The 22,655-nt window shown below is 38.7% G+C and overlaps 1 protein-coding gene across 1 annotated transcript in view; it reads right to left on the reverse strand.

The window, feature by feature from the left end:
• Positions 1-22,655, reverse strand: part of SLC13A1 (solute carrier family 13 member 1) — a 99,468-nt gene that overhangs the window by 50,688 nt on the left and 26,125 nt on the right. Inside the window, 5 exon segments of the mRNA XM_021699394.1 lie at positions 4,695-4,743; positions 4,825-4,873; positions 5,446-5,642; positions 8,389-8,525; positions 18,074-18,202. Coding sequence (XP_021555069.1) covers positions 4,695-4,743; positions 4,825-4,873; positions 5,446-5,642; positions 8,389-8,525; positions 18,074-18,202 — 561 coding nt within the window.

The raw sequence follows: 22,655 nt of genomic DNA on the forward strand, positions 1-22,655 counted from the left end.
CTTTCTTTCTTTCTTTCTTTCTTTCTTTCTTTCTTTCTTTCTTTCTTCTTTCTCTTCTTTTGTCAGACATTCAAATACCACTACCCTACCCTATTTCAACCATACAACAGTGTTAAGTATAGTCACCATGTTTTACATTATATCCTTGGACCTTATTCATGGGAATAAGCCAAAAGTTTGCACCCCACCCCACAGCTCTTGACAACCACTTTTTTACTCTTTGTTTCTATGAGTTTTACTTTTTATTTTTTTTTTAGATTCCACCTATAAGTGATACCACACAGTATTTGTTATTTTTCTGTCTGCCTTATTTCACTTAGCATAATGCCCTCAAATTTCATCCATGTTGTTGCAAATGGCAGGATTTCCTTCTTTCTTATGGCTGAATAATAGTCCACTGTATATGCATAACACCTCTTCTTTATCCATTCGTCCATTGGTGGACACTTTTTCCATATTGTGGCTATTCTGAATAATGCTGCAATGAACATAGGAGTGCAGATATCCCTCTGAGATCTTGTTTTCATTTCCTTTGGATATATACCCAGAAGTGGGATTGCTGGATCATATGGTAATTTCATTTTTATTTTTTTGATGAACCTCTATAGTGTTTTCTGTAGTGGCTGCAGGAGTTTACATTCCCACCAACAGTGCACAGGGGTTCCCCTTCCTCCACATCCTTGCCAACACTTGTTATCTCTCGTCACTTCGATGCTGCTCTTTCTCTATCATCATCTCTCTATAAACTACAGGATTTGGCTGGATGAGTGAAATAAGACAGCTAGGCTGTGTCAGGTGAGGACTGAACAGCCCTAATAATTGGCTTTGCCATCCAATTCCACCCAGTATCGAATGGAAGAGTAACCAAGGAGAACAAACGTTTGTTAATGTTTGATCTGGACACCAGATATTCTAAAATTGATATCCCCTAACTTGGCAGAATTAATGCCCCTAGACCATGATATTATGAGCTATGCTTATTACTGTTAATATGGTTCTTTGAATTCTTGGAGAACATTAAACAGTGTTTTCTTACAGAATTTGGTTTTCAACAATAAGGATTTTCACCCCCAAACTAAACACCTAATTAAAAAACAAGATTTAATTTGTTCAAGGACATTTTTCCTTTGAATTTTTCCCTTTAGAGAATTACACATTATATAAGATGAATGGAAAACAATGAACTTAGACCTTTCATTAAAAGCAAACTGATTTTCCAATTCTTTTCATTTGAAGATGCCTGGAGGTTTAGAAATTGAGCCAGTATAAAAATCTGGGAAATCTCTTTGAATTATACTAGTACTTGTGAGGAAGGGAAAAATCTAGCAACTTGATTCTTCCTTTCATATGTAAAGAATGATTTTCAGATATCTGGAACTCATTTCTTATGGAAATAATATGAGCGATGATGACTGGTGTCTCAGTCACCCCACTAGAACCTGACAAATATATTTGTCCATGTACTGCTGATGTCCCTTTAGGATAATCCATTCTTTTTGTTCCTTTTCTTCTCAAAAAATATTTTAACTACTTTTGGACTCATACGGGATTTACAGGCTAAGTACCTACCCACTACTTTTATTGGGGACACAAGTAGGGAGCTCTGTTAATGTTTGGGTCATGGCCTATAATAAGAAGAGAACTTGGCAAGTCATGGAAAACATCAATTTTTAGGTATGCAGCACTCGAATATGGCTACTCTTTAACCAGTTTCTGGAATCTGAGGGCCTACTGACTAACCACCATCTTTAAAACCAACACGTAATCAGCACCATTGGCAGCAGCAGCAAAGGCAAAATTACCATCATTATCATCTATATCAGAAATTTGCATCTTTATTAACAAGAATTTTAGGACTGATAAATTTTAGTTCCAAACGCTTTTCTTTCCACCAAAAATGAAATTAATCTCCATGAATAGCCAAAGCAATCCTGAGAAAGAAGAACAAAGCTGAAGTTATCACACTTCCTGGTTTCAAACTATATTACTAAGCTATATATTCAAAACAGTCTGGAATTGGCATAAAAATAGACACACAGACCAATGGAACAGAATCAAGAGCCCAGAAATAAATCCTCATATTTACAGTGAACCAACATGTGACAAGGAGTCAAGATACTCAGTGAAGAAAGGATAACCTCTTCAATAAATGGTGTTGGGAAAACTCAATAAACACATGCAGAAGAATAAAACTGGACCCCTATCTAATACTCCTCACAAAAATTAACTCAAAATGGATTAAAGACTTAAACATAAGACCCCAAACTGTAAAGCTCCTAGAAGAAAACATAGGCAAATACTCCTTAACATTGGTCTTGGCAACACTTTTTTAATGTGACACCAAAAGCAAGTAATACTTTCATGTTATCTCTAATAATGAACACTTTTGTAAAGTAAAAGGTTATCCTTTAATTTTTCTTTTACACAAAGCTGAATTTTTATACACTGAGTTCTAGAAAGACCACAGAATCATTGTTCAAAGGCCCTGCTTGCTCTCTTCTCCCAAACTCAGAACTCAATCTTCATTGCCTAAAATGTACCCAAATTACCTTACTTTCCCCCACTGAAAACTTATCCCTCCTTCTCTGTTCCCCATTCCCATCAGTGGCTTCACAGCCTACCTTTACCTAGTTTACTCTAGCAGGGCTTTCTTCTATACTTGTCTCTCTTTTGTCCTCAAAGTCTGATTAATCAAATAGTCCAGTTAGGTTTACACTCTCTGCCTTCAAAATGTTGCCATAGTAAGTTTCTCAATGGGCAGAATTGACCATGCTGCTCTCCAGTTTCAAAGATTCCTATTTTCTCTAAGATAAACTCTAAAATCTTTGGCATGGCATGACCAACTATTTTTAACACAGCTCAAGGATCTGGATGTTTCACTTAGCACAACTCATCCCTAGCACCTGCAGTGGAGATGTTTCCTGAAAAACCCCTGCTGTCTACATATTTGGGTCTTTGGATTCATTACTTTTTCTAATGAGACTACCTCTTATCTTTTCACTCATTAATTAATTAAGATAGATATCTACTGAACACCTACCCTGTGCTAGGCAATGAAGTGTGCCAGGGGATTAGATGGTGAACAAAGTGGACGTGGTCCCTGCATGCATGGAGTCTGAGCTCTGCTGACTGAACATGCTGTCTCCTCCTGGACTCAAGTCTCTTTTACTCATACCCCACTCCTGCAATACGTCCTTATTGACCTAATTGCTCCACCTTTGGAAGACTGAGCCTCTGTGCCTGCTTTTGTTGTAGGATTTATGTCACACATTTTTTTTTTAAAGTCCATCTTCCCCACTAGACTCTGAGCTGCTTACAGTAAGGAGCAGGTCTTTCCAACAGTGGACCTTCCTATAATGCCAAGGACAGTGCTAGATGTCAAATTGATTTGAAGGGGCTTGACCCAAAATTTAGGCATCATGCCAGAAAACTGGATTTCTAAATGTGACCATGAGAAAGTTACTGAGTGCAAGTATATTCTTTCTGTTTATGCTTGCCAATTTTCATAATTTTTAAAGCTCATTTTTAATGTATTCTTCTGTAATATACCTCGTATGCTGCTGATTTTCTGTTTTAAAAGAATTACTTCTATTCCTAAAGATGATGTTTTCAGCAATATATATTCAATTCTCATGTTTAAAACCCTGTAGCTAATGGCTTAAAACTTATCTTTGTTATTTGTTTTCTCTTTACAGAGAAATCACTCTTTCCTTAAAGATTTCTGTAAATAACAAGAGGGTTTTCTTTCTCCTACTGAGTTGCATGTAAATGCATTATAGCCTGAGGAAGGAACATATGCCCCACTCTCCTATTCTTAATGCTATGGTTACTGAAAAAACTATTTCTATGTAGGATTATTTTTCAGTGGTCTCAAGATCTATTGCTCCCAGTACAACTTAGTATAGAGTTTTTATATTGATTTATTCTGGCAAAATGAATTATATGGGATAGTTTACAAAAGTCTCCTTCCTTCTTTTAATTGCAAGAATGACTACAACAACTCCTCCATCTGTATTTGACAGTAGCAATTCATAAATTCTGCACTGAATTTTTTAGTGGGGACACTAACAATAACTGGATTGTAATTACATGAATACGAGTTGCTCTAAGTTTATAACCTGAAAGAAATGAGAATAGTCATAATAAAAATAAGGCTATCGGGCCAATAAGATTTTATTAAGAAAATGAAGCAATATTCTGAGACTGGAATTATATTTCTTTAAACTACATATCCTAACTCTCATCACCATGAACTCAGTAAAAGAAGAAAATAATGATGCTAATTTTCAAAGCCTAAAAAGTTTTCTATCAGAATGTTGATTTTAGTCTATGTCTATCTATGAGGGCTTATCAAACCATTACACTGTGCTTTGACTTAGGTAAGCAAAGTAATTTATAGACAAGGAAGGAAGTAACAAATTTTAAAATGCATACATCTCAGGGCGCCTGGGTAGCTTGGTCGGTTAAGCATCACACTCTTGATTTCAGCTCAGGTCATGATCTGAGGGTCATGAGATTGAGCCCCACAACAGGCTCCGCACTGAGCTTGGATCCTGCTTAGGATTCTCTCTCTCCCTCTCCCTCTGCCCCTCCCCCTCCCTCTCTAAAAATAAAAATAAAATGCATACATCTCTAACTGCAACTCTAATATAATTTCATGTATAATTATTTAGAAAGAATCACATTTACTATACCTTTTCCAGCTCCGTCTTGCTTGAAATTTTTCCTGCATCATTACTGTATCTGAAAAATAAATTGACTCAGTTTATAATTTTATTAAAATGTAATTTAGAAAATCCTAATCAAAATGTCAATATTCTTTACCCTGGAACTGGTATTGTTTTCTCTTTCCTCTCATTTGTTTCAACACCTTCTGCAAAACATTAAATAAAAGAAAAATAATTTAAAGGGTTATCTGTGTGTGTGTGTGTGTGTGTGTGTGTGTTAAGATGGAAGCATTACTAGAAACTGAAAACAAATTCACCTGTACTGACATAACATTCATCTTAATAAAGTATTTTATAAATACAAATATCACCCCAACGTTTCCACTCCATCAGGGCAATTTATCAGAGCCAGAAATAACCACAGCCAAGTGTAATGCTCTTTCCAAATAGAATGTAGGAATTAGAGATTCCCACTACTATGCAAGAATGTCAATTCAGTATGAAGGAGTAACCTGGGGTCTACTAAGAGAGACAGAGAGAGAATTCCATCAGACTGGCTAGAGGCTAGAAAGGGCATTCTTCCTCTTTTTCCAGAGAATGTAGATTCGACCATTAATTGAAGGTAAAATATTTGGGTAATGTATACTATTGGGAAATACAGCAAGAAGAAAGTTAAATTCACATCATGCATGTATGGGCAGTTAATAAAATATAAGCCAGAATTCTTGAGTTTCTGCCGACTGCCCAAATGATTAGACCCCACTGCGGCTGTATCAACATGTGATACCATCAATTTCCAGTCCATGGTTGACTGATCCACTGAAATGAGTCATCTGAGTGGCCTCGACCTCTGCTTCGGCGCTGATGATCTGCTGCGCCACGGCCTCCACGATGGGCATCACCATGGCAGCCGTGGAGGTGTTGCTAAGCCACATCGATAAAAAGGCGGTACTGCTCATGAACCCCAATGTCAGCCTGAAACGAGAGGGCCTTTTGGATGAGCTGCGCTCTCTGGCTTAACTAGCTCTGTATTATTTAACTGTAAAGAATGCTGTTTGTAAATTGGGAATTTTTTCAAAACACACTTAAGTTAGGGTTCCCCTCCGATGGCGAACCCTGAAGACAGTCATAACCAGATAGGAAGCAGAATGGCAGATGGAAGAGTGGTGTTCTTATGAGATTTGTCTCCCTGGAACCGTAAACGTCTTCTCTTAAAACAGAACAGCTTCTAATATTATACCAATATTTGAATGCCCTTTACAGATGACACTTACCTTGAAATACCAGTAAGATGAAATGCAATTAGTTTTTCAATTTAGGATCCCTTACTCTTTCTTTTGTCTTTTGGTCACATCTCTCTCTCTCTCTTTTTTTTTTTTTTAAGATTTTATTTATTTATTTGACAGAGAGAGATACAGCGAGAGAGAGAACACAAGCAGGGGGAGGGGAGAGGGAGAAGCAGGCTTCCCACCGAGCAGGGAGCCTGATGCGGGGCTCGATCCCAGGACCCTGGGATCATGACCTGAGCCGAAGGCAGACGCTCAACGACTGAGCCACCCAGGCGCCCAGGTCACATCTCTCTTTATTAGTATGTGTGCCAAGGAGGCACAAGGGCAAGGAGAGAAATTAATATTTATAAATCTACTTTTTACTGTTGACTACTCTGGTTCAATATATGGTAGGTGGAGGAAATGGTTAAAATTACTAGCTAAAATGAGGTTTCAGAATTTTCTGTAGATTTTATTATTTGTGCTTTCCTGAGTTTTGACATTCCTGCCTGTGGTCAAGAACTGGATATATTACATTGTCTTCTCTTATAAATAAAGTAGTTCTTCTCCCTTAAAAATAACACACCTAAGACTGTAGGATTTTAAATCATATCTAGAAGCTTTCAAAATCACACTTGGGGAAGAAATATGATCTCTTTTGAGTAGGGGATCCCAGAAAATCATTCAGAAGCACATCTTTCCATATGGAGCCATTTATGAAATTTTATGACTCTCTTTAAAAGTAGATCTACAAGACAAATTCTACAGTTTCAAGTTCAGATCGGGTGAACAATTTCTACATGTAAAACAAAATAAAACTCTTTAGATATCTGTTTAAATAAGAAATCATTCTCAATAAAAAGTAAATTAGAAATACTTTTCATTTAAGGCATTGGCAAGACATGAAATCTTCCTATAAAAAAAGATAGTGAGCCGATAAACCTTCTGTGCGGTGAAAATGCCTTAAATTGCAAAGCTACTGGGTGGTATAAAGGACAGGACTCTTGCTACACTGTGTGGTTCACTACCCCATCCCCTGTGGTCAGTGAGCAGATGGTCAAGGAAAAGATACACATATTTATAGCACCCCAGAGGCATGGAATACCATTTCATCTCAAGAGTGAGATTCCCTTAATACACACATGTTATAAACATTTTAAGTAACAAATATTTTAAAAATTTGTCTCATCTGAGTTATTTTTTGTGTTTAACAAACCTATTTGATTCATAAATGATAAACACAGATGTGGATATACTCTAGAACGAATCATGCAACATAATTCAATAAAATTGTCTTATTTTCAAAGAAAAATGAGAAGGGAAGAACCACCTAAGACTTTAGAGCTTAATTCTATCATGTAAGTGTTTATGACACTGGAAATATTCTTTTTTTAGCTCACATCTATGTTCTTTTTTTTTTTTTTAAAGATTTGATTTATTTATTTGACAGAGAGAGACACAGTGAGAGAGGGAACACAAGCAGGGGGCATGGGAGAAGGAGAAGCAGGCTTCCCACAGAACAGGGAGCCCGATGGGGGGCTTGGTCCTGAGTCGATGGCAGACACTTAATGACTGAGCCACCCAGGCGCCCCTCACAACTATGTCCTTAACAAGAGCTAGAATTAAAACTAAAATAGCCAATTAATTTAGTGGAAAAAAGCATTTATTTCAGTGGGGAAAATCAGTCAACTGAGTGATTTCACATTCTGCAGATGAAATTTCTTAATTGATTGTTTCACTTTGCAACAGTTCATTTAAAAAGAAAAATGTTGGGGCGCCTGGGTGGCTCAGTCATTAAGCATCTGTCTTCGGCTCAGGTCATGGTCCCAGGGTCCTGGGATCGAGCCCCACATCAGGCTCCTTGCTCGGTGGAAAGCCAGCTTCTCCCTCTCCCACTCCCCCTGCTTGTGTCCCTCTCTCGCTGTGTCTCTCTCTGTCAAATAAATAAACAAGATCTTTAAAAATAAATAAATAAATAAAAAGAAAAATGTTCACCTTGGAATGTTTCTACACACGTTTGTATTTTGTCGGTAATGTCTTTGTCTTTGGTTCTTAACATCCTCCCTATGATCAAGGATGCTCTTGAACAAGTCTTGAATGTGTAATCAGCCAAATAAACAAAATAGGACTGAAATCTACTCAGAAGTCTATCAGTCTTGTCTGTTGGGGTTCAAGGCTTCTCTCAACTTTGTCTCCTACTGTGCATGAAAGGTAGGAGGGTTGTGTGCACTTATTCCAATCTCCCTGTAATTAGACCTGAAAGTTGTTGTTGTTGTTGTTTCTTCCTACAACTCCAGTACACCTTATATCCCTTTCATATTTGCAGAGGAAAGGCATGAATTATACTGTGATATGAATGATTGCCTGGATGTGCATTACTTCTTTAGTTATTTGCTCTACACAAAAATGATCTGTTTGGAAAGTAAACCTGGAACAGGAAATGCAGTACTTACCATGTTGGGTTCACACCCACCGTCATCACCATTCTCAGAGCAATCCTTCTGTGCAAATTCCATTTTTCTATTGATGTTGCTAAACAGATGACTCCAATTAGCAGTAGGTGAAAATCTTTGAAATAAGCAGATGCCACCTGAAATTTATGATTAAACCCATGATTACTTATGTTGGTGGGGGAAAAATAATATTGCCCAAGAAAGCATTATTTTGCTACTCTTAACTTTGACCTTCAAACTACTTAATCCTTCTATTAAGAAAAATGTAGATATGTGACAATACAAATTTAACTATGCTTACCCAGAAATGGGAGTGTTAAGGGAAAATACATACAAAAAAAGAGTACCCAAGATACTGGGTTTTGAAATAGCTGTGTAACATCAGGCAAGTGCCTTCAATGCCTTAATCTTTCCATCTCCAAACTGGGGTTAACTGGTTTATGCTGCTACGGTAGAATGGCAGTGACTGTGACTTGGGGAAGTCCAAGTTGAGTCTCCAACCCGCCAGTGTCTTCATTACCATCCATTATGCCCAAACTGTAGTGTCACTCCTAAATATTTCGAATGGTTTTACCTTCAAAATTATTTGCTATAAAATAAATACCCTTGAATAGGAGCCAACATCTTAAGCCATTTTTAGCTAACACCATTCAGAGATTAGTAGAGTATACAGACACTTTGGGTCAACCTATTTACCAGAGAATTCTCTTAAGTATGTTAGGCACATAATCTTTTTCTCAAACAACAACAACAAAAAGATTCTGTGGCCTAATTAGTTTAGAAAACAGAGTTTTGAAATATTAGAATTTTCTTTCCTGTAAGTCTAACTCAAAACCTTTAAATATTAACATGCATTGCCACTCACAGAGTGGGATTCCACACACAACATATTTTTCAAACTTATCTAACCACAGAAACCTTATTTTTAAATTTTTAGGTGTAGTGCTTCATAAGACTGATACTCAAGAGACCTGACTTTAGGACCTGCTTGGTTAAACTGAGTCATGAGGCTGTTCTAAAAGGAGAGGATTATAAGAGGAAACATCCCTTTAAAAAAAACAATATCTGGTAGAAGGAATGGGAGAGTTGGAAAATTATGAAACCACAAAGGAATAGAAAAATCAGTTCTCATGATAATTTTGCTATTTAAATTGTATTAGCATTTTTAATATAACTTACTAAGCTTGGCTTGGTTTAAAAAGAAAGTAAAAATTAGCCTTGGAATTAAAAGTGGACAAGTGAATTTCTTCATTATGTTTTATGTTGATTTATTATGTTTTTCACAGTTTGTATTTAACTCTTTACATTTTGTAGTAATTGCATAATAGAAAATAATTCTATTGGTTTCCTTATTATCTCATTTATTAATTACTCTAACAATGAATAAGTATTTACCATGCACCACAACTGTTACATGAACAGGGAATGCAATATAAATGTCTGACATGTTTTTCCCTCTTCACACCTCTTCAATCCTCAAATATCTAGATTTTCTTTCTCTTTCTTTTTTTAAGATTTTATTTATTTATTTGTCAGAGAGAGAGAGAGGGATATATAGAGAGAGAGCACAAGCAGGGGGAGCGGCAGGCAGAGGGAGAAGCAGGCTTCCCGCTGAGCAGAGAGCGGGATGTGGGGCTCGATCCCAGGACCCTGGGATCAGGACCTGAGCCAAAGGCAGATGCTTAATGACTGAGCCACCCAGGCGCCCTCAAATATCCAGATTTTCTAAATAGTTTCTACTATTTTTCTGTATTACAGAGCCCTGGTTGTTTCCTTCATAGCATATTATATTATGTAAGTAGTGTTTACCTGCTTGTTGCATTCTTCTGTAATATACTATACATTCTAAGAGGACCAGGAATCTGTTTTGCTAGTCATTGCATATTTGGCACCTAGTACAGTCCTGGTACAGAACAGGAGCTCAGTAAATAATATTACATGAATGAGAGAAGGAGGAAGGGAGTCAATGAATAAGCTACGGTCTCTGAGCTCCTAAATCAGTAGAGTGATCACAATCATGAATTGTCTACACTCTGTTCCCAAACTTTTTTTTTTTTTTTAAAGATTTTATTTATTTATTTGACAGAGAGAGACACAGTGAGAGAGGGAATACAAGCAGGGGGAGAGGGAGAGGGAGAAGCAGGCTTCCCGCCGAGGAGGGAGCCCGATGCAGGGCTTGATCCCAGGACCCTGGGATCATGACCTGAGCCGAAGGCAGACGCTTAACGACTGAGCCACCCAGGAGCCCCTGTTTCCAAACTTCTATCTTCCTAATTCTCTCAGTCATTACTCTCAGTATAAGTATTATTTCAAATTATTAATTTACTAGTGTTTACAGACTTACGAACCATTTTTTTTTTTTCCTCCCTGGGTCTATCTCTGACTCTCTGAATTTTTCTTCTTGGCCTACATTGAAAATTACTTTTGCTCTTCCTTTTTCTTAAATGTTGGTATTCTACAGGGTTTTGTCTCCAATCTTCTTGTTTTGTACACCTGAAGTTTGAATCTTACAGATTCAATTTCTAACTCTATGTGACTAAAATAATGTTCAGCACACAGTGACATTCAATACATATTTGTTGAATGAATGCTGAAGACACTATAATCTTTGTATCCAAACAGATAAGCCTGGTGTATCCAGCTGACATTTCCATTTGAATTTCCCACAAACATCTAAAAATTCAGCATATCCCTTTTTGTGGCAAATGTAACTTCCATCTACTTAGTTGCCCAAGTTAGAAGGCTAAGAGTCAGTTATGATTCCTTTTTCACTTCCAGTATGTGTGTTAGTCATGAAGTCCTATTATCTCTAGTTCCCCCATATATTTTATTTTATTTTATTTTTAAAGATTTTTTATTTATTTGTCAGAGAGAGACAGAGCACAAGCAGGGGGAGCGGCAGGCAGAGGGAGAAGCAGGCTCCCCGCTGAGCAAGGAGCCCGATGGGGGACTTGATCCCAGGACCCCGGGCTCATGAGCTGAGCCCAAGGCAGAGGCTAAACTGACTGAGCCACCCAGGCGTCCCATTCCCCTATATATTTGAAATTGTCCACTTTGCTCTATTCAAACATTACCATCTTAATTAAGCTCCTTACTGCTTCTCAAATGGTTGCTGTTTGATCTGTCTCTTTCTAATCCACCCCTTACCATTGTCACAGCTCCTTTTCTAAAGTGTGAATCTAATCACATCATTGTGCTTCCTGTACTCTTCACTGGACTCCATGTCTTTTAAGACCAAATCCAATCTTCCCAACATGTCTTATAAGACTCTTCATCATTTAGCCCCATCTCACCTTTCCAGCTTAGACTTTCAGTACTCTGCCAACTTCTCCCTACGTGTGAAATACTCCAGTCACAGAAATGCTTCAACACTTGCCAGTCATTTAACCTGGAATGACCCTCTTCTCTTACTTTGGTTATCCATAATCTTCCTTCATGGATGAACTCAGATGCCAATTCTTCTAAGATGCCTTCCTTGACTATCCTCAACTTGGTTGGATGTTACTTCCTTTTGTGAGAGCACATCTTCATCTATATAGTGATCATTTATTTACTTAATTATCCCCATTATTAGATTAGACATATTTTGAAGGCAGAGATGTATTTTACTGATCACTGTATTTATGGATTTAACACAAGCCTGGCACATATTGGCACTCAGTAGATACTGAATCAGTAAGTCCCCAGACTCAAGGAGCTTACAGGTTATTATATGTGAAAAACAAGTTAACAAAGACTGCAGTAAGGTATCATAAGTGTGTGAGAAATATTTTTTCAAGTTATAGTTGAAGCTCAAAGAATAATGACCACTTTTTTCTAGGGGAATTGGGTAAGTTTTCTTACAGGACCTGATACACAAGTTAATTATTGAAAAATGAATAGACATTTGAGTTTTCCTCTTCTCTTATCTCTTTTACAGTTTTGCTCATGAAAATAAGATCCACGTACCCTATTCCAATAGTCTGAGAATTCAATGAAAAAATAAACACAGGAAAGGAATGCATAGAAGCAAGCCATTATCAGTAAGTGATTAAACATAGAAGGAATTCCAGGACCATGAGATATTCTTGTTGTAATCTCTTTAGATTATGTCAGCAGTTGGCAGACTTTGTAAAAGGTCAGATAATAAATGTTTTAGACTTTGTCTTACTGTTTCTATTGTAACTATTCAACTTGTCTTTGTAGCAAAAAAAGTAGCCAAAGACATTATGTAAATGAATGACCATGGCTTTGTGTGTTTCCAATAAAACTTTATTTTAAAAATTGGGTAGCAGGCTAGATTTGGCCCTCAGATTCATAGTTTGCCTATCTCTTAATAGACTAAGTAAACAAAAAATGGCCTGCAGCCCAACTGTCTAAATGAAATCAACTGTAAACTTGAGGAATTTTCACATTCTTTGTTTCTCATTCTATTACCTATTCTTTGGGTTCCATCAGAGTTAGTATATTTGTAGCATATTAGTCACAAGCGTATGTGTTTGTTTATAGCCTATGTACACAGGAGGTAACAAGAGAAAATGCTACTGGTTTGTAAATGACACTGATAATTATAACTATTTTTGAGGCAAAATAGGCATGTCAAATAAAATTCCTAATGAAATTTGAAATCTATTTTTAAGCTCAAGGTAGTCATATTTCTGTTTCAAAATGGGATTTCATCAAAAAACATGCACTTTTGTAATCAGAGCACCTGGGTTCTCTCTTAGCTATAAAATGTACCAGTTCACAATCTTTCTACAAGTCAATATATTTACCCATTAAAGTTCAATAATACTTCACATCAAGTTTGTGAATTAAATGAGATTTTTTAGAAAAGTCAGTTATAATGCTTTTGATTAAAATTATATTATATCATATATATTTTGTTGTTTTAAAAAATATTTATTTATGCTTCGTTGCTAATTCCAATGCTTGATTCTCAGTTTTCACATTAATTGATCTATTAGCAGATTTGACACATTTGATCATTGCCTCATCCTTAAAACATTTCTAAACTTGGATTCCAGGATCCCACACTCTCCTGGCCTTCCTTCTACCTCAATAACCTATCCTTCTTTCTTCTTTGCTAGTACTTTCTCTTCTCACCAATCTCTGAATGTTGTAGTTTTCCAGAGCTCAGTTCTTTGTACTCTTTGTTTTGTGGTTGTTGTTGTTTTAAATCTTCACTCACTCTCTAAATCACCCCATCAAGTTTTAGGGCTTTCAATACCATCTATATGTTGATGATTCTCAAACCTATATTTCCACTCAGCTTTATCTCATGAAATCTGGACTCATTTGTATTTAACTGCCTACTCAACACCTTCACTTAGATATCAAATAGTTATTTCAAACTTAGTGTCAAACTTTGTACTCCCAGTGTCAGCCTCTCTTTTGCAACAAGCCTACTCTGCCTATAGTTTTCCCCATTTCAATTGATGGCAACTCCATTTTTCCAACTGCCAGGTCAAAAAGTTCTGAGGCATCTTTGAATCCTTCCCCCCCGCCCCCATCATACGCCATATAAAATCATGCAGGAAATTTTGTTGGTTTTATCTTAAAAGTACATTAACAATATATTCAATATCCCTATTACTATCCCTGGTCTGAATTACCATGGCCTCTCACCTGGATTATTGCAATAACCTGCTACCCATTTCCTTCCTTCTGCCTTGTTTCTCAACACAGCAGTCCAAATTATCCTTTTAAATAAAAGTCAAATTGATCATGTCACTCTTCTACTCAAAACTCTCTAGATGGTCTCATTTCATTGAGAGTTAAAACTTTACAGTGGCCTACTTTGGCCCTAGATGGTCTAGTCCCTCTACAAATTATCTCCCTGACATCACCTTCTGTGATTCTCCCCTTCACTCATTTTGCTTTAGTCACACTGCAGACATATACCTACCTTGAAGTATTTGTGGTGGGTATTTGCCTCTCAGCAACAGTTGTTCCCCAAATAGCCACATGACTAACTCCCTCATTTCCTGTAAGTCTTTGTTCAGGTATTGACACCTCACTGAGGTCTACTCTGATCATCCTATTTAAAACTGCAACTCACGGGGCGCCTGGGTGGCTCAGTTGGTTGGGTGACTGCCTTCAGCTCAGGTCATGATCCTGGAGTCCCGGGATCGAGTCCCACATCGGGCTCCCTGCTCAGCAAGGGGGCCTGCTTCTCCCTTTGACCCTCCTCCCTCTCATGCTGTCTCTCATTCTCTCTCTTGCAAATAAATAAAATCTTAAAAAAAAAAAACAAAAACAAAACTGCAACTCTCTCCTGATCTTCATTATCCTGTTGCAACCAATTACCTCCTAACTCACTGTAATTTACTTATACATTAAAGTTGTTTATTGTCTCTTTTCTCCTAGGAAGACAAGGACTTTTGTCTGTATTTATTCATTGATATATTCCCAAGAGCCTAGCAGAGTCTTAGCACATAAATATTTATCAAATGACTAACATCTGCATATACATATGTGTACCTCCACATTTATATGTATAAAATTTATATATAAGCATATTTTCAATGACAATAATAATAATGATATCTGATTTGGACTATCTAATTGGGCACACTAAATATTTAGCATTTCAGATTTTATTCAACAGATATGAGAGAAATTCAGTAATTTTTGATATTCTTTAATACAACAAGGTGCTCAAAAACATATAGATATTTAGCATTGGCTTAATAAATACATAAAGTGAGGTTAAAATTATGGTGGCCAAAGAGAAGGCTGTGTGGAGCTCTGAACTTAGATGAGGATATTAAAGACACATTATTCTCAATGGCACAGTTGAGATTCCAATATGCTTCAGTAGGCTGGCATGATAGTTTAACCCCTTTAACTGTGGATATTAAAACTCATAAGAATACTTGATGCCTAGTATGTATCATTGTTCACATATATTATTTTATTTGATTATTATAATAACCCCTGGATATTGTGGCATTATCATTCCCTATTTACAGATGAGAAAAAAAGAGTTGCTAAGGGACATGATCAGGATCATACAAGTAATTAGTGGTGAATATCAGGTGCTAAGCTCAGGTCTTCTGACTAAATCTCTAGAATTTTCCCTGTAGCTTTGATCAGATATTTCCTAGTAAAAGATCAGTTGCCCTTTCTGGAAAGAGGATCACAAGACTGAAGCAAAGTTTTCTATACTAAAAGTCCTAAGGACTTTGATTTGTTGTAAGTTCCTGTTAAGCTTAAGGTGAAAGAAGTCACATAAAGTTTAAAATGGATTTAGGCTGAGATACCAGAGGGGAGATAGACTCATTTAGCTTTGCAACAGTCAGAATGTTTCTAGAGTGACCTATTCACTCTTGCCAATGTGCAAATAATAATAATATTAACTAATATATATTGAGTGCTTACGACATGACAGACATTGCATTTATTAACTATTTAATCTCTAAGTATCACTGATAAACTAGAGGTAGTTCCAGGAAGAGGAATGAAGATGGTGGAGACAAAGCAGGTGGAGGTGGTGGGGTTAAGGAAGGGAGTTGAGGTCTGGAAACCATAAAGACTGGAGATAAGACTTAAGGAGGAAATGATATTTATTTTCACATCCAAGCAACATTGTCATATGGAAAAAAGATGAGGTTTTTGTTGTTGTTATTGTGCGTGTGTGCGTGTGTGTGTATGTAATCTTAGATGTTTAGAGAAAAATTTAGAGTCAAAGTGACTGAGTTTCACACTTGGGCTCAATAAAGGTGAGTGACTTAAATATTCAAAGTTTTCGAAAATGATACGTATTTCCTTGTGGGATATTCTGGGCCCATACACAGGAAGCCTTTAATCATTTTGGGAGTGATCTCATCTATAAGAAATATTGGGAGGAGGAATCTGCCCCAGCATGAAGCGACCAGAAGAATGTGCTTCCAAGTCTGAGATTCTATGGCCATTAAATTAGTCCGAGGCTGACACTTCTGGGGGATGACGGACTCTTGGTCTGAGTCATGCAACTGCTGACGGTACTTAGAATTTTGCTGCCTCTAGTTGGGCCTCCACATCCTGTAAAGAGGCAAAGATATTTCTTTGGCAGTTCTCACAAAGCCAGGCTTTCCTAGGCACCCTTTTTCTCCTGTCTTCCTCTAGCCTGTTTGCTACAGAAATGCTCCAATTCCAGTTAATCTTGCTTTTATCTCAGCTTCTATAAAAAAAAAAGTCAATTTTAGGGGCACCCTGGGTGGCTCAGTTGTTAAGCGTCTGCCTTCAGCTCAGGTCATGATCCGAGGGTCCTGGGATCGAGCCCCGAATCGGGGCCCTGCTCGGCGGGAAGCCTGCTTCTCCCTCTCCCACTCCCCCTGCCTGTGTTCCCTCTCTCGCTGTGTCTCTCTCTGTCAAATAAATAAATAAAATCTTTAAAAAAAAAAAGGTCAATTTTATTATTATTAAATCATAAGAGACAAATATGTCACTGTTGAACTTAATTGTCTTTGGAGGTACAACCACCCAAGCCAGCAGAACAGGGGTTAACAACTTGACACATTATTTTTGAGAACCTGCCCATCCCTTCTTTTAAAATTTCCTTTACTAAGAGCCATGTAGTGTGTTGGAGCATTTGAAAACTTCTTTAGTTATAGAGCCCAGATTCTGTGGGACAGCAGAGTGTCAGCCCTGGCTGCCCTCTATTCCCAATCAGTGGTGCTTAGAAAGAAAAGAGTCAGGATTACGAGGGAAGGAAAAATGCAGTAAGAAAAGAGGAGCAAAATGGATCTGAAATGCAAAAAGATGGTTTGAACTACAAACTGAGGAAGAATGACATAAAGAGAAGGAAAAGAATACCTTCTCCTGCAGAACAAAAAAGCCCTGTATCATGGGTTAGTTAAAAAGAAAAATCTCCACCCACATTATAAGACAGATGAACCTCAAAATAGCAATACTGGACTTTGGCAGAAGATAGAAGTCCAAAGGTGACAAATTGCAGGGACTGCATCTTGAACTTGGTATCTTTCCTGAGACTCTTTCAGCTATCGTTTAGGCAGTTGTGTGCTGGGTGTGGAGGCTGCGTGAAGATAGATATTCTGATTTCAATGCATTTCATGCTTTTAATGGGAAACTGAATCCATTTTCTTCAGACGGGTACCCTTAGATTGTATAAAGGTAAGAAACACCTCTCAGCATGAATAAACTCCTCTCAGCAAGAACAAAATAGAAATACACATGAAAGTTAATTTGGCTTTATCTTTTGAAATGGCAGGTTTCTGGAAAAGAAAACAGGGTAGCTTTTTCTTCATTAAAACAGAAATTGCTTTTCTAACACTGTGCGAGACCAAATTCTGCTGAAAAGAAAAAGCTAATGCAGGATGTAAAAGGGTTGGTCCTTTTGTTGGGAAGGAGACACCAGGCATAGATATCAGCCTGGGAAGGCAGGACACGCATTTCTTAACAGGACTATTGTTCCCTTAAAAAAAAAGATTTATTTATTTATTTTGAGAGAGAGAGAGAGAGCAGGAGGAGGGGCAAAGGGAGAGACTCTAAAGCAGACTCCCTACTGAGCATGGAGCCTCACAAGGGGCTAGATCTCACAACCCCAAGATCATGACCTGAGATGAAATCAAAAAGTTGGTCCCTCAACTGCCTGAGCCACCCAGGTGCCCCTCTTGTTCCTTTTCAATACAACTTTTCTCAGTGGGAGTATCAGTACAAAATAGGGAACCTAATTATGACAAACATTTGCAAGAGGACTTACCTTCTTAGAAGTCATGATCCCAAACAATGGAAACATTAAACCAGGCAGTAAAGCTGTGACTGACAGAGGCAAAGCTTCTGTAATCCAAAACGTGGCAATGACAAAGAGTGTGTAGGCACATTCTGCTTCCTGGAAAGAACAAAGGAAAAATGCAAGGTGAAATAAAAAGGCTGGAAAATCATCATTTAAATCACAACCACATTTGAGCAGAGGCTGCTGGGAAGATGGCGGAGTAGGACGTCCCTGGGCTCACCTCTTCCCGCGTGGCCGCCTAGAGAGCACCCACATAAATAACCCAGAAAGCAGCCCGAAAACTGGCAGAACAGACTCTCCACAGCCCGGCATAGACAAGAGGCCACAGCGAAGCAGATCCACCCCCTCCGATCACTCTTGGCAAGATCCCGTCAAAGTGGTGCCACAAGCCTGGCAGTGTGTGCGCAGCCCAGACAAGGGTCAGCACCACTCCAAAGTGAGTCTTGCCCCAGGGAGAAGGGAAGATGACCACACACCAGTCTGACTGTGACCCCAGCAGTGGGTCTGACTGCAGGCCCCACCCACCAACAGAAGCTTCTCTGGGGACGACACAGGGACAGTGTCTGCAGTTCAGTGCTACTGCCTCTCTGGCAAACGGCTGGTCTGACTCAACTCAAGCCCAAGGCAGCCCCGGAGCAGCCCACTAACACCACGGGCACCAGATTCTGCCCACAACAGGCAGAGCGCCGTCGCAGACAACAGGACTGAAGGCAAACACATCCCAGCCACAAGGGGAGGACAGCCCTGGAGCAACACACATAGGAGACACCCCCTGAAGCACCAGGTTCTGGGGAACAGACATTGCACTGCAGGACCTCTTCTTCATAAAGCCACTACTTTCAAGTGCAGGAGACGTAGCTGACTTTCCTAACAGAGAAACAGACAACGCAAGAGACAGAATGAGGAGACAGAGGAATATGTCCCAAATCAAAGAACAGGACAAAATCAGAGCAGGAGACCTAAGCAAAACGGAGGTAAGTAATATGTCTGATAGGAACTTTAAAGTAACGCTCATAAAGATACTTGCTAGAATTGAGGAAGGACTGCAGGACCTCCATGAGACCCTCCACCAAGAGATAGAAGACATAAAAAAGAACCAATTAGAGCTATTGGACTCACTAAATGGAAATAAAAATAGACTATCTGGAATAAATAGCAAGCAAGAGAAAGTAGAAGAAAGGATCAGCCACCTGGAGGACAGAGTCATGGAAAGCAATCAAGCCAAGCAGATGAGAGGGGGAAAAATACGCAAAATGAAAATAGACCCAGGGAACTCAGCAACACTGTCAGGCATAACAGTTGCATGATAGGGATCCTAGAAGCAGAAGAGCGAGAAAATGGGGCAGAAGATTTGTCTGAAGAAATAATAGCTGAAAACTTCCTGAATCTGGGGAAGAAAAGAGAAATCCAGATCCAGGAGGCACAACACAACCAAACCCAAGAGGTCTGCACCAAGACACAAAGTAAGTAAGATGGCCAAAAGTAGTGATAAAGAGAGAATTTTTAAAGCAGCAAGAGAAAGGAAAGCAGGTACATACAAGGGAAAACCCATACAGCTATCAGTGGGTTTTTCAGCAGAAACTCTGCAGGCCAGAAGAAAGTGGCATGATAAATTCCAACTGCTAAAAGGAAAAAATCTATAGCCAAGAATACTCTATCCAGCAAGGCTTTCATTTAGAATAGAGGGGGAGATCAAGTTTCCCAGAAAAACAGAAAGTAAAAGCAAAACCAACACGTCCCTGTTACACATGATGCCATTGGCCTGTGGGTCCCAAATTCACAGTCCAGCCACCCTCCTGCCCAAGTCAGCATGCACGGCCTGCCATCTGCTAAATGCCAAGTCAACATGCCTTCACCTCAGATTGCCAAGGGCTCAAATTGATACTCTTCCCCTCAAATTTCAGCCCCTGTGCTCAAGTTTGTGCACAAAAGTGGGAATAATTATAACAGCAGAATGAAGCAACCCAAACATCTAACTATTTCTATGGAATGTAGAATGGATAAAAGGAGTGTGCTAGGCTGAGAACAACTCCAAAAAACACATCAAAGAACAATACATACAGCATGATTCTGGTTAGCAATAAAACAAAACAAAACAAAACAAAAAACCTGGGAAGAATAAAACAAGATGAAACCAGAGAGGGAGACAAACCATAAGAGACTTCTTAAGCATAGGAAAGAAACTGAGGCTTGCTGGAGGGGAGGTTGGGGAGGGGATGGGGTAACTGGGTGGTGGGCATGAAGGAGGGCACGTGATGGAATGAACACTGGGTGTTGTATGCAACTGATGAATCACTGAACTCTACCTCTGAAACTAATAATACACTATATTGTTAATAAATTGAACTTAAAATTTAAAAAAAGGAACCCCCCCCCCAAAGAATAAATAAATCACAAGCACATTTGCTGAATGGAGTTGTATAACCGAGAAAGTAAGAAGAAACTTGAAGGCCTCTACACCTTTGAGTTGGGCAGTAAATAGTTATTTCTTAGGGCTTCTAAGGGCCAAAATTTAGTACACATGAACAACCAAAAACAAAACAAAAAATCCTCCTTCATGAAGTTTCTTTCACATTTCCTTCAAAACAAATAACGGTGTATAGTCAATTTTCTGTTCTCCTTTCAGTGTGTATGAATGCTTGTGTTCACCTTTATATGCCTATAAAATGCCTAAAAAGAACTTCCAGTTCTTCTGGAGTGCATAAGTAGTCAAGTTACTGCCTTTCCCCTGGGGCAAGGCATATGTGACTTTCAATTGCATTCCCTGGTGCCTGTTGGTTGGCACCAATGTATACCTGCCTTCCCTTCCTACTAAAAGGGAGAAATCAACCTAGAAAAAACTTTTTGCTGTGCTTTGTTTCAGAGAAAGAAGGACATGCCAAGTTATGTGACATGGTTGAGTCTAAATCAGCTCCTAAGTAACATGGACCTGGAGGTTAAGAACCTCCTGCTTTGCTTTTTAGAAAGCAAAGGGTCTCTTCTGTTGGAGACCCAACAGAAATGAAATTCCTAATAGAATCTGTTGCTTTGCTAGGTATAAAATTGTGTGTTTCTGTTTTAGGGCATTGTTAAGAAATGGTTGAGATTTGGGGTTCAAGATGGCAGAACTGAACTCACCTCCTCCCACAGATGTAACATTATCTACAGCTACACATGAGATAATTTCTTCTGAAGAACTGGCTGAACAGTTTCCTTCATAACAAGGGATAAAAGAGCCACATCCAGGCAGGTAAGAGAGACAAAGATGTGGTTTCACCAAAAACCTTATGTGTGGTATGGTGACCCACAACTGGGAGGTATCTCAAAATATGGAGTTTCTCCCTGAGGAGTGAGGAGTTTGTGCCCCACATTGGGCACCTCAACTCTTTGGATCTGCACCAGTGAGAAGAGTTCCTGAAATGTCTGACTTTGAAAACCAATGAGGCTTAGGTTCAGGAGAACCATGAGGCTGTAGGGAATGGAGATTTTACTCTTTAAGGGCTCATGTACAAACTCATCCACCCTGGGACTCAGCACAAAATCAGCAGTTTGAAAACTGCCTAGACCATACATGAAGAAGAGTCATTTGTTAATCTAAAAAGCATCTCACACAGGGGCAGAGCCTATTAGGACTCTGTCCAGGGATAGAGGTGCTAGTTGGTGCCATTTTTGCATTCTTCCTTTACCTTGCTAACAATAGTGGGTGTGCCCCACTCTTATACTGCCCCTGCATCCCTGCCAGAGCTGGGGAGCTGAATGCCCTACACTCACAGACCTGCCAAAGCCAGCAGGCAAGTAGAGCCAACACAGGAGATGCCCCTTGAGTGCCTGGCTCTGCTGACCATGGAGCATCTCTAGGCCCTATATATCTGAAACAATTGGAGACATAGTTGTTGGCAGGCTACCACCTCAAGAAACAAGAAAAACCTCAAATAAACTAACCTTGCACCCAAAGGAACCAGGAAAAGAACAATAAAGTCCAAAGTTAGTAGAAGGAAAAGAAGATAAAGATCAGAGTGGAAATAAATGAAATAGAGACTAAAAAGACAATAGAAAAGATCAATAAAGGGCGCCTGGGTGGCTCAGTTGGTTAAGCGACTGCCTTCGGCTCAGGTCATGATCCTGGAGTCCTGGGATCGAGTCCCACATCGGGCTCCCTGCTCAGCAGAGAGTCTGCTTCTCCCTCTCCCACTCCCCGTTTGTGTTCCCTCTCTCGCTGTGTCTTTCTCTGTCAAATAAATAAATAAAAAATCTTTAAAAAAAAAAAAAAAGAAAAGATCAATAAAACCAAGATCTGGTTCTTTGAAAAGATAAACAAAATTGAAAAACCTTTAGCTAGACTTCTCTCTAAGAAAAAAAGAGAGAGGGCTTAAATAAATAAAATCAGAATGAAATCAGATAAGTTACACTTGACACCAAAGAAATACAAATAATCATAAAAGACTACTATGAAAAATTATACACCAACAAATTGGACAAACTAGAAGAAATGGATAAATTCCTAGACAAATACAATCTTCCAAGACAGAATTCTACCAAAGCATTCAAAGATTTAACACTTCTCATTCTC

Source organism: Neomonachus schauinslandi, chromosome 12 (assembly GCF_002201575.2).
Source record: "Neomonachus schauinslandi chromosome 12, ASM220157v2, whole genome shotgun sequence".
NCBI lineage: Eukaryota > Metazoa > Chordata > Mammalia > Carnivora > Phocidae > Neomonachus > Neomonachus schauinslandi.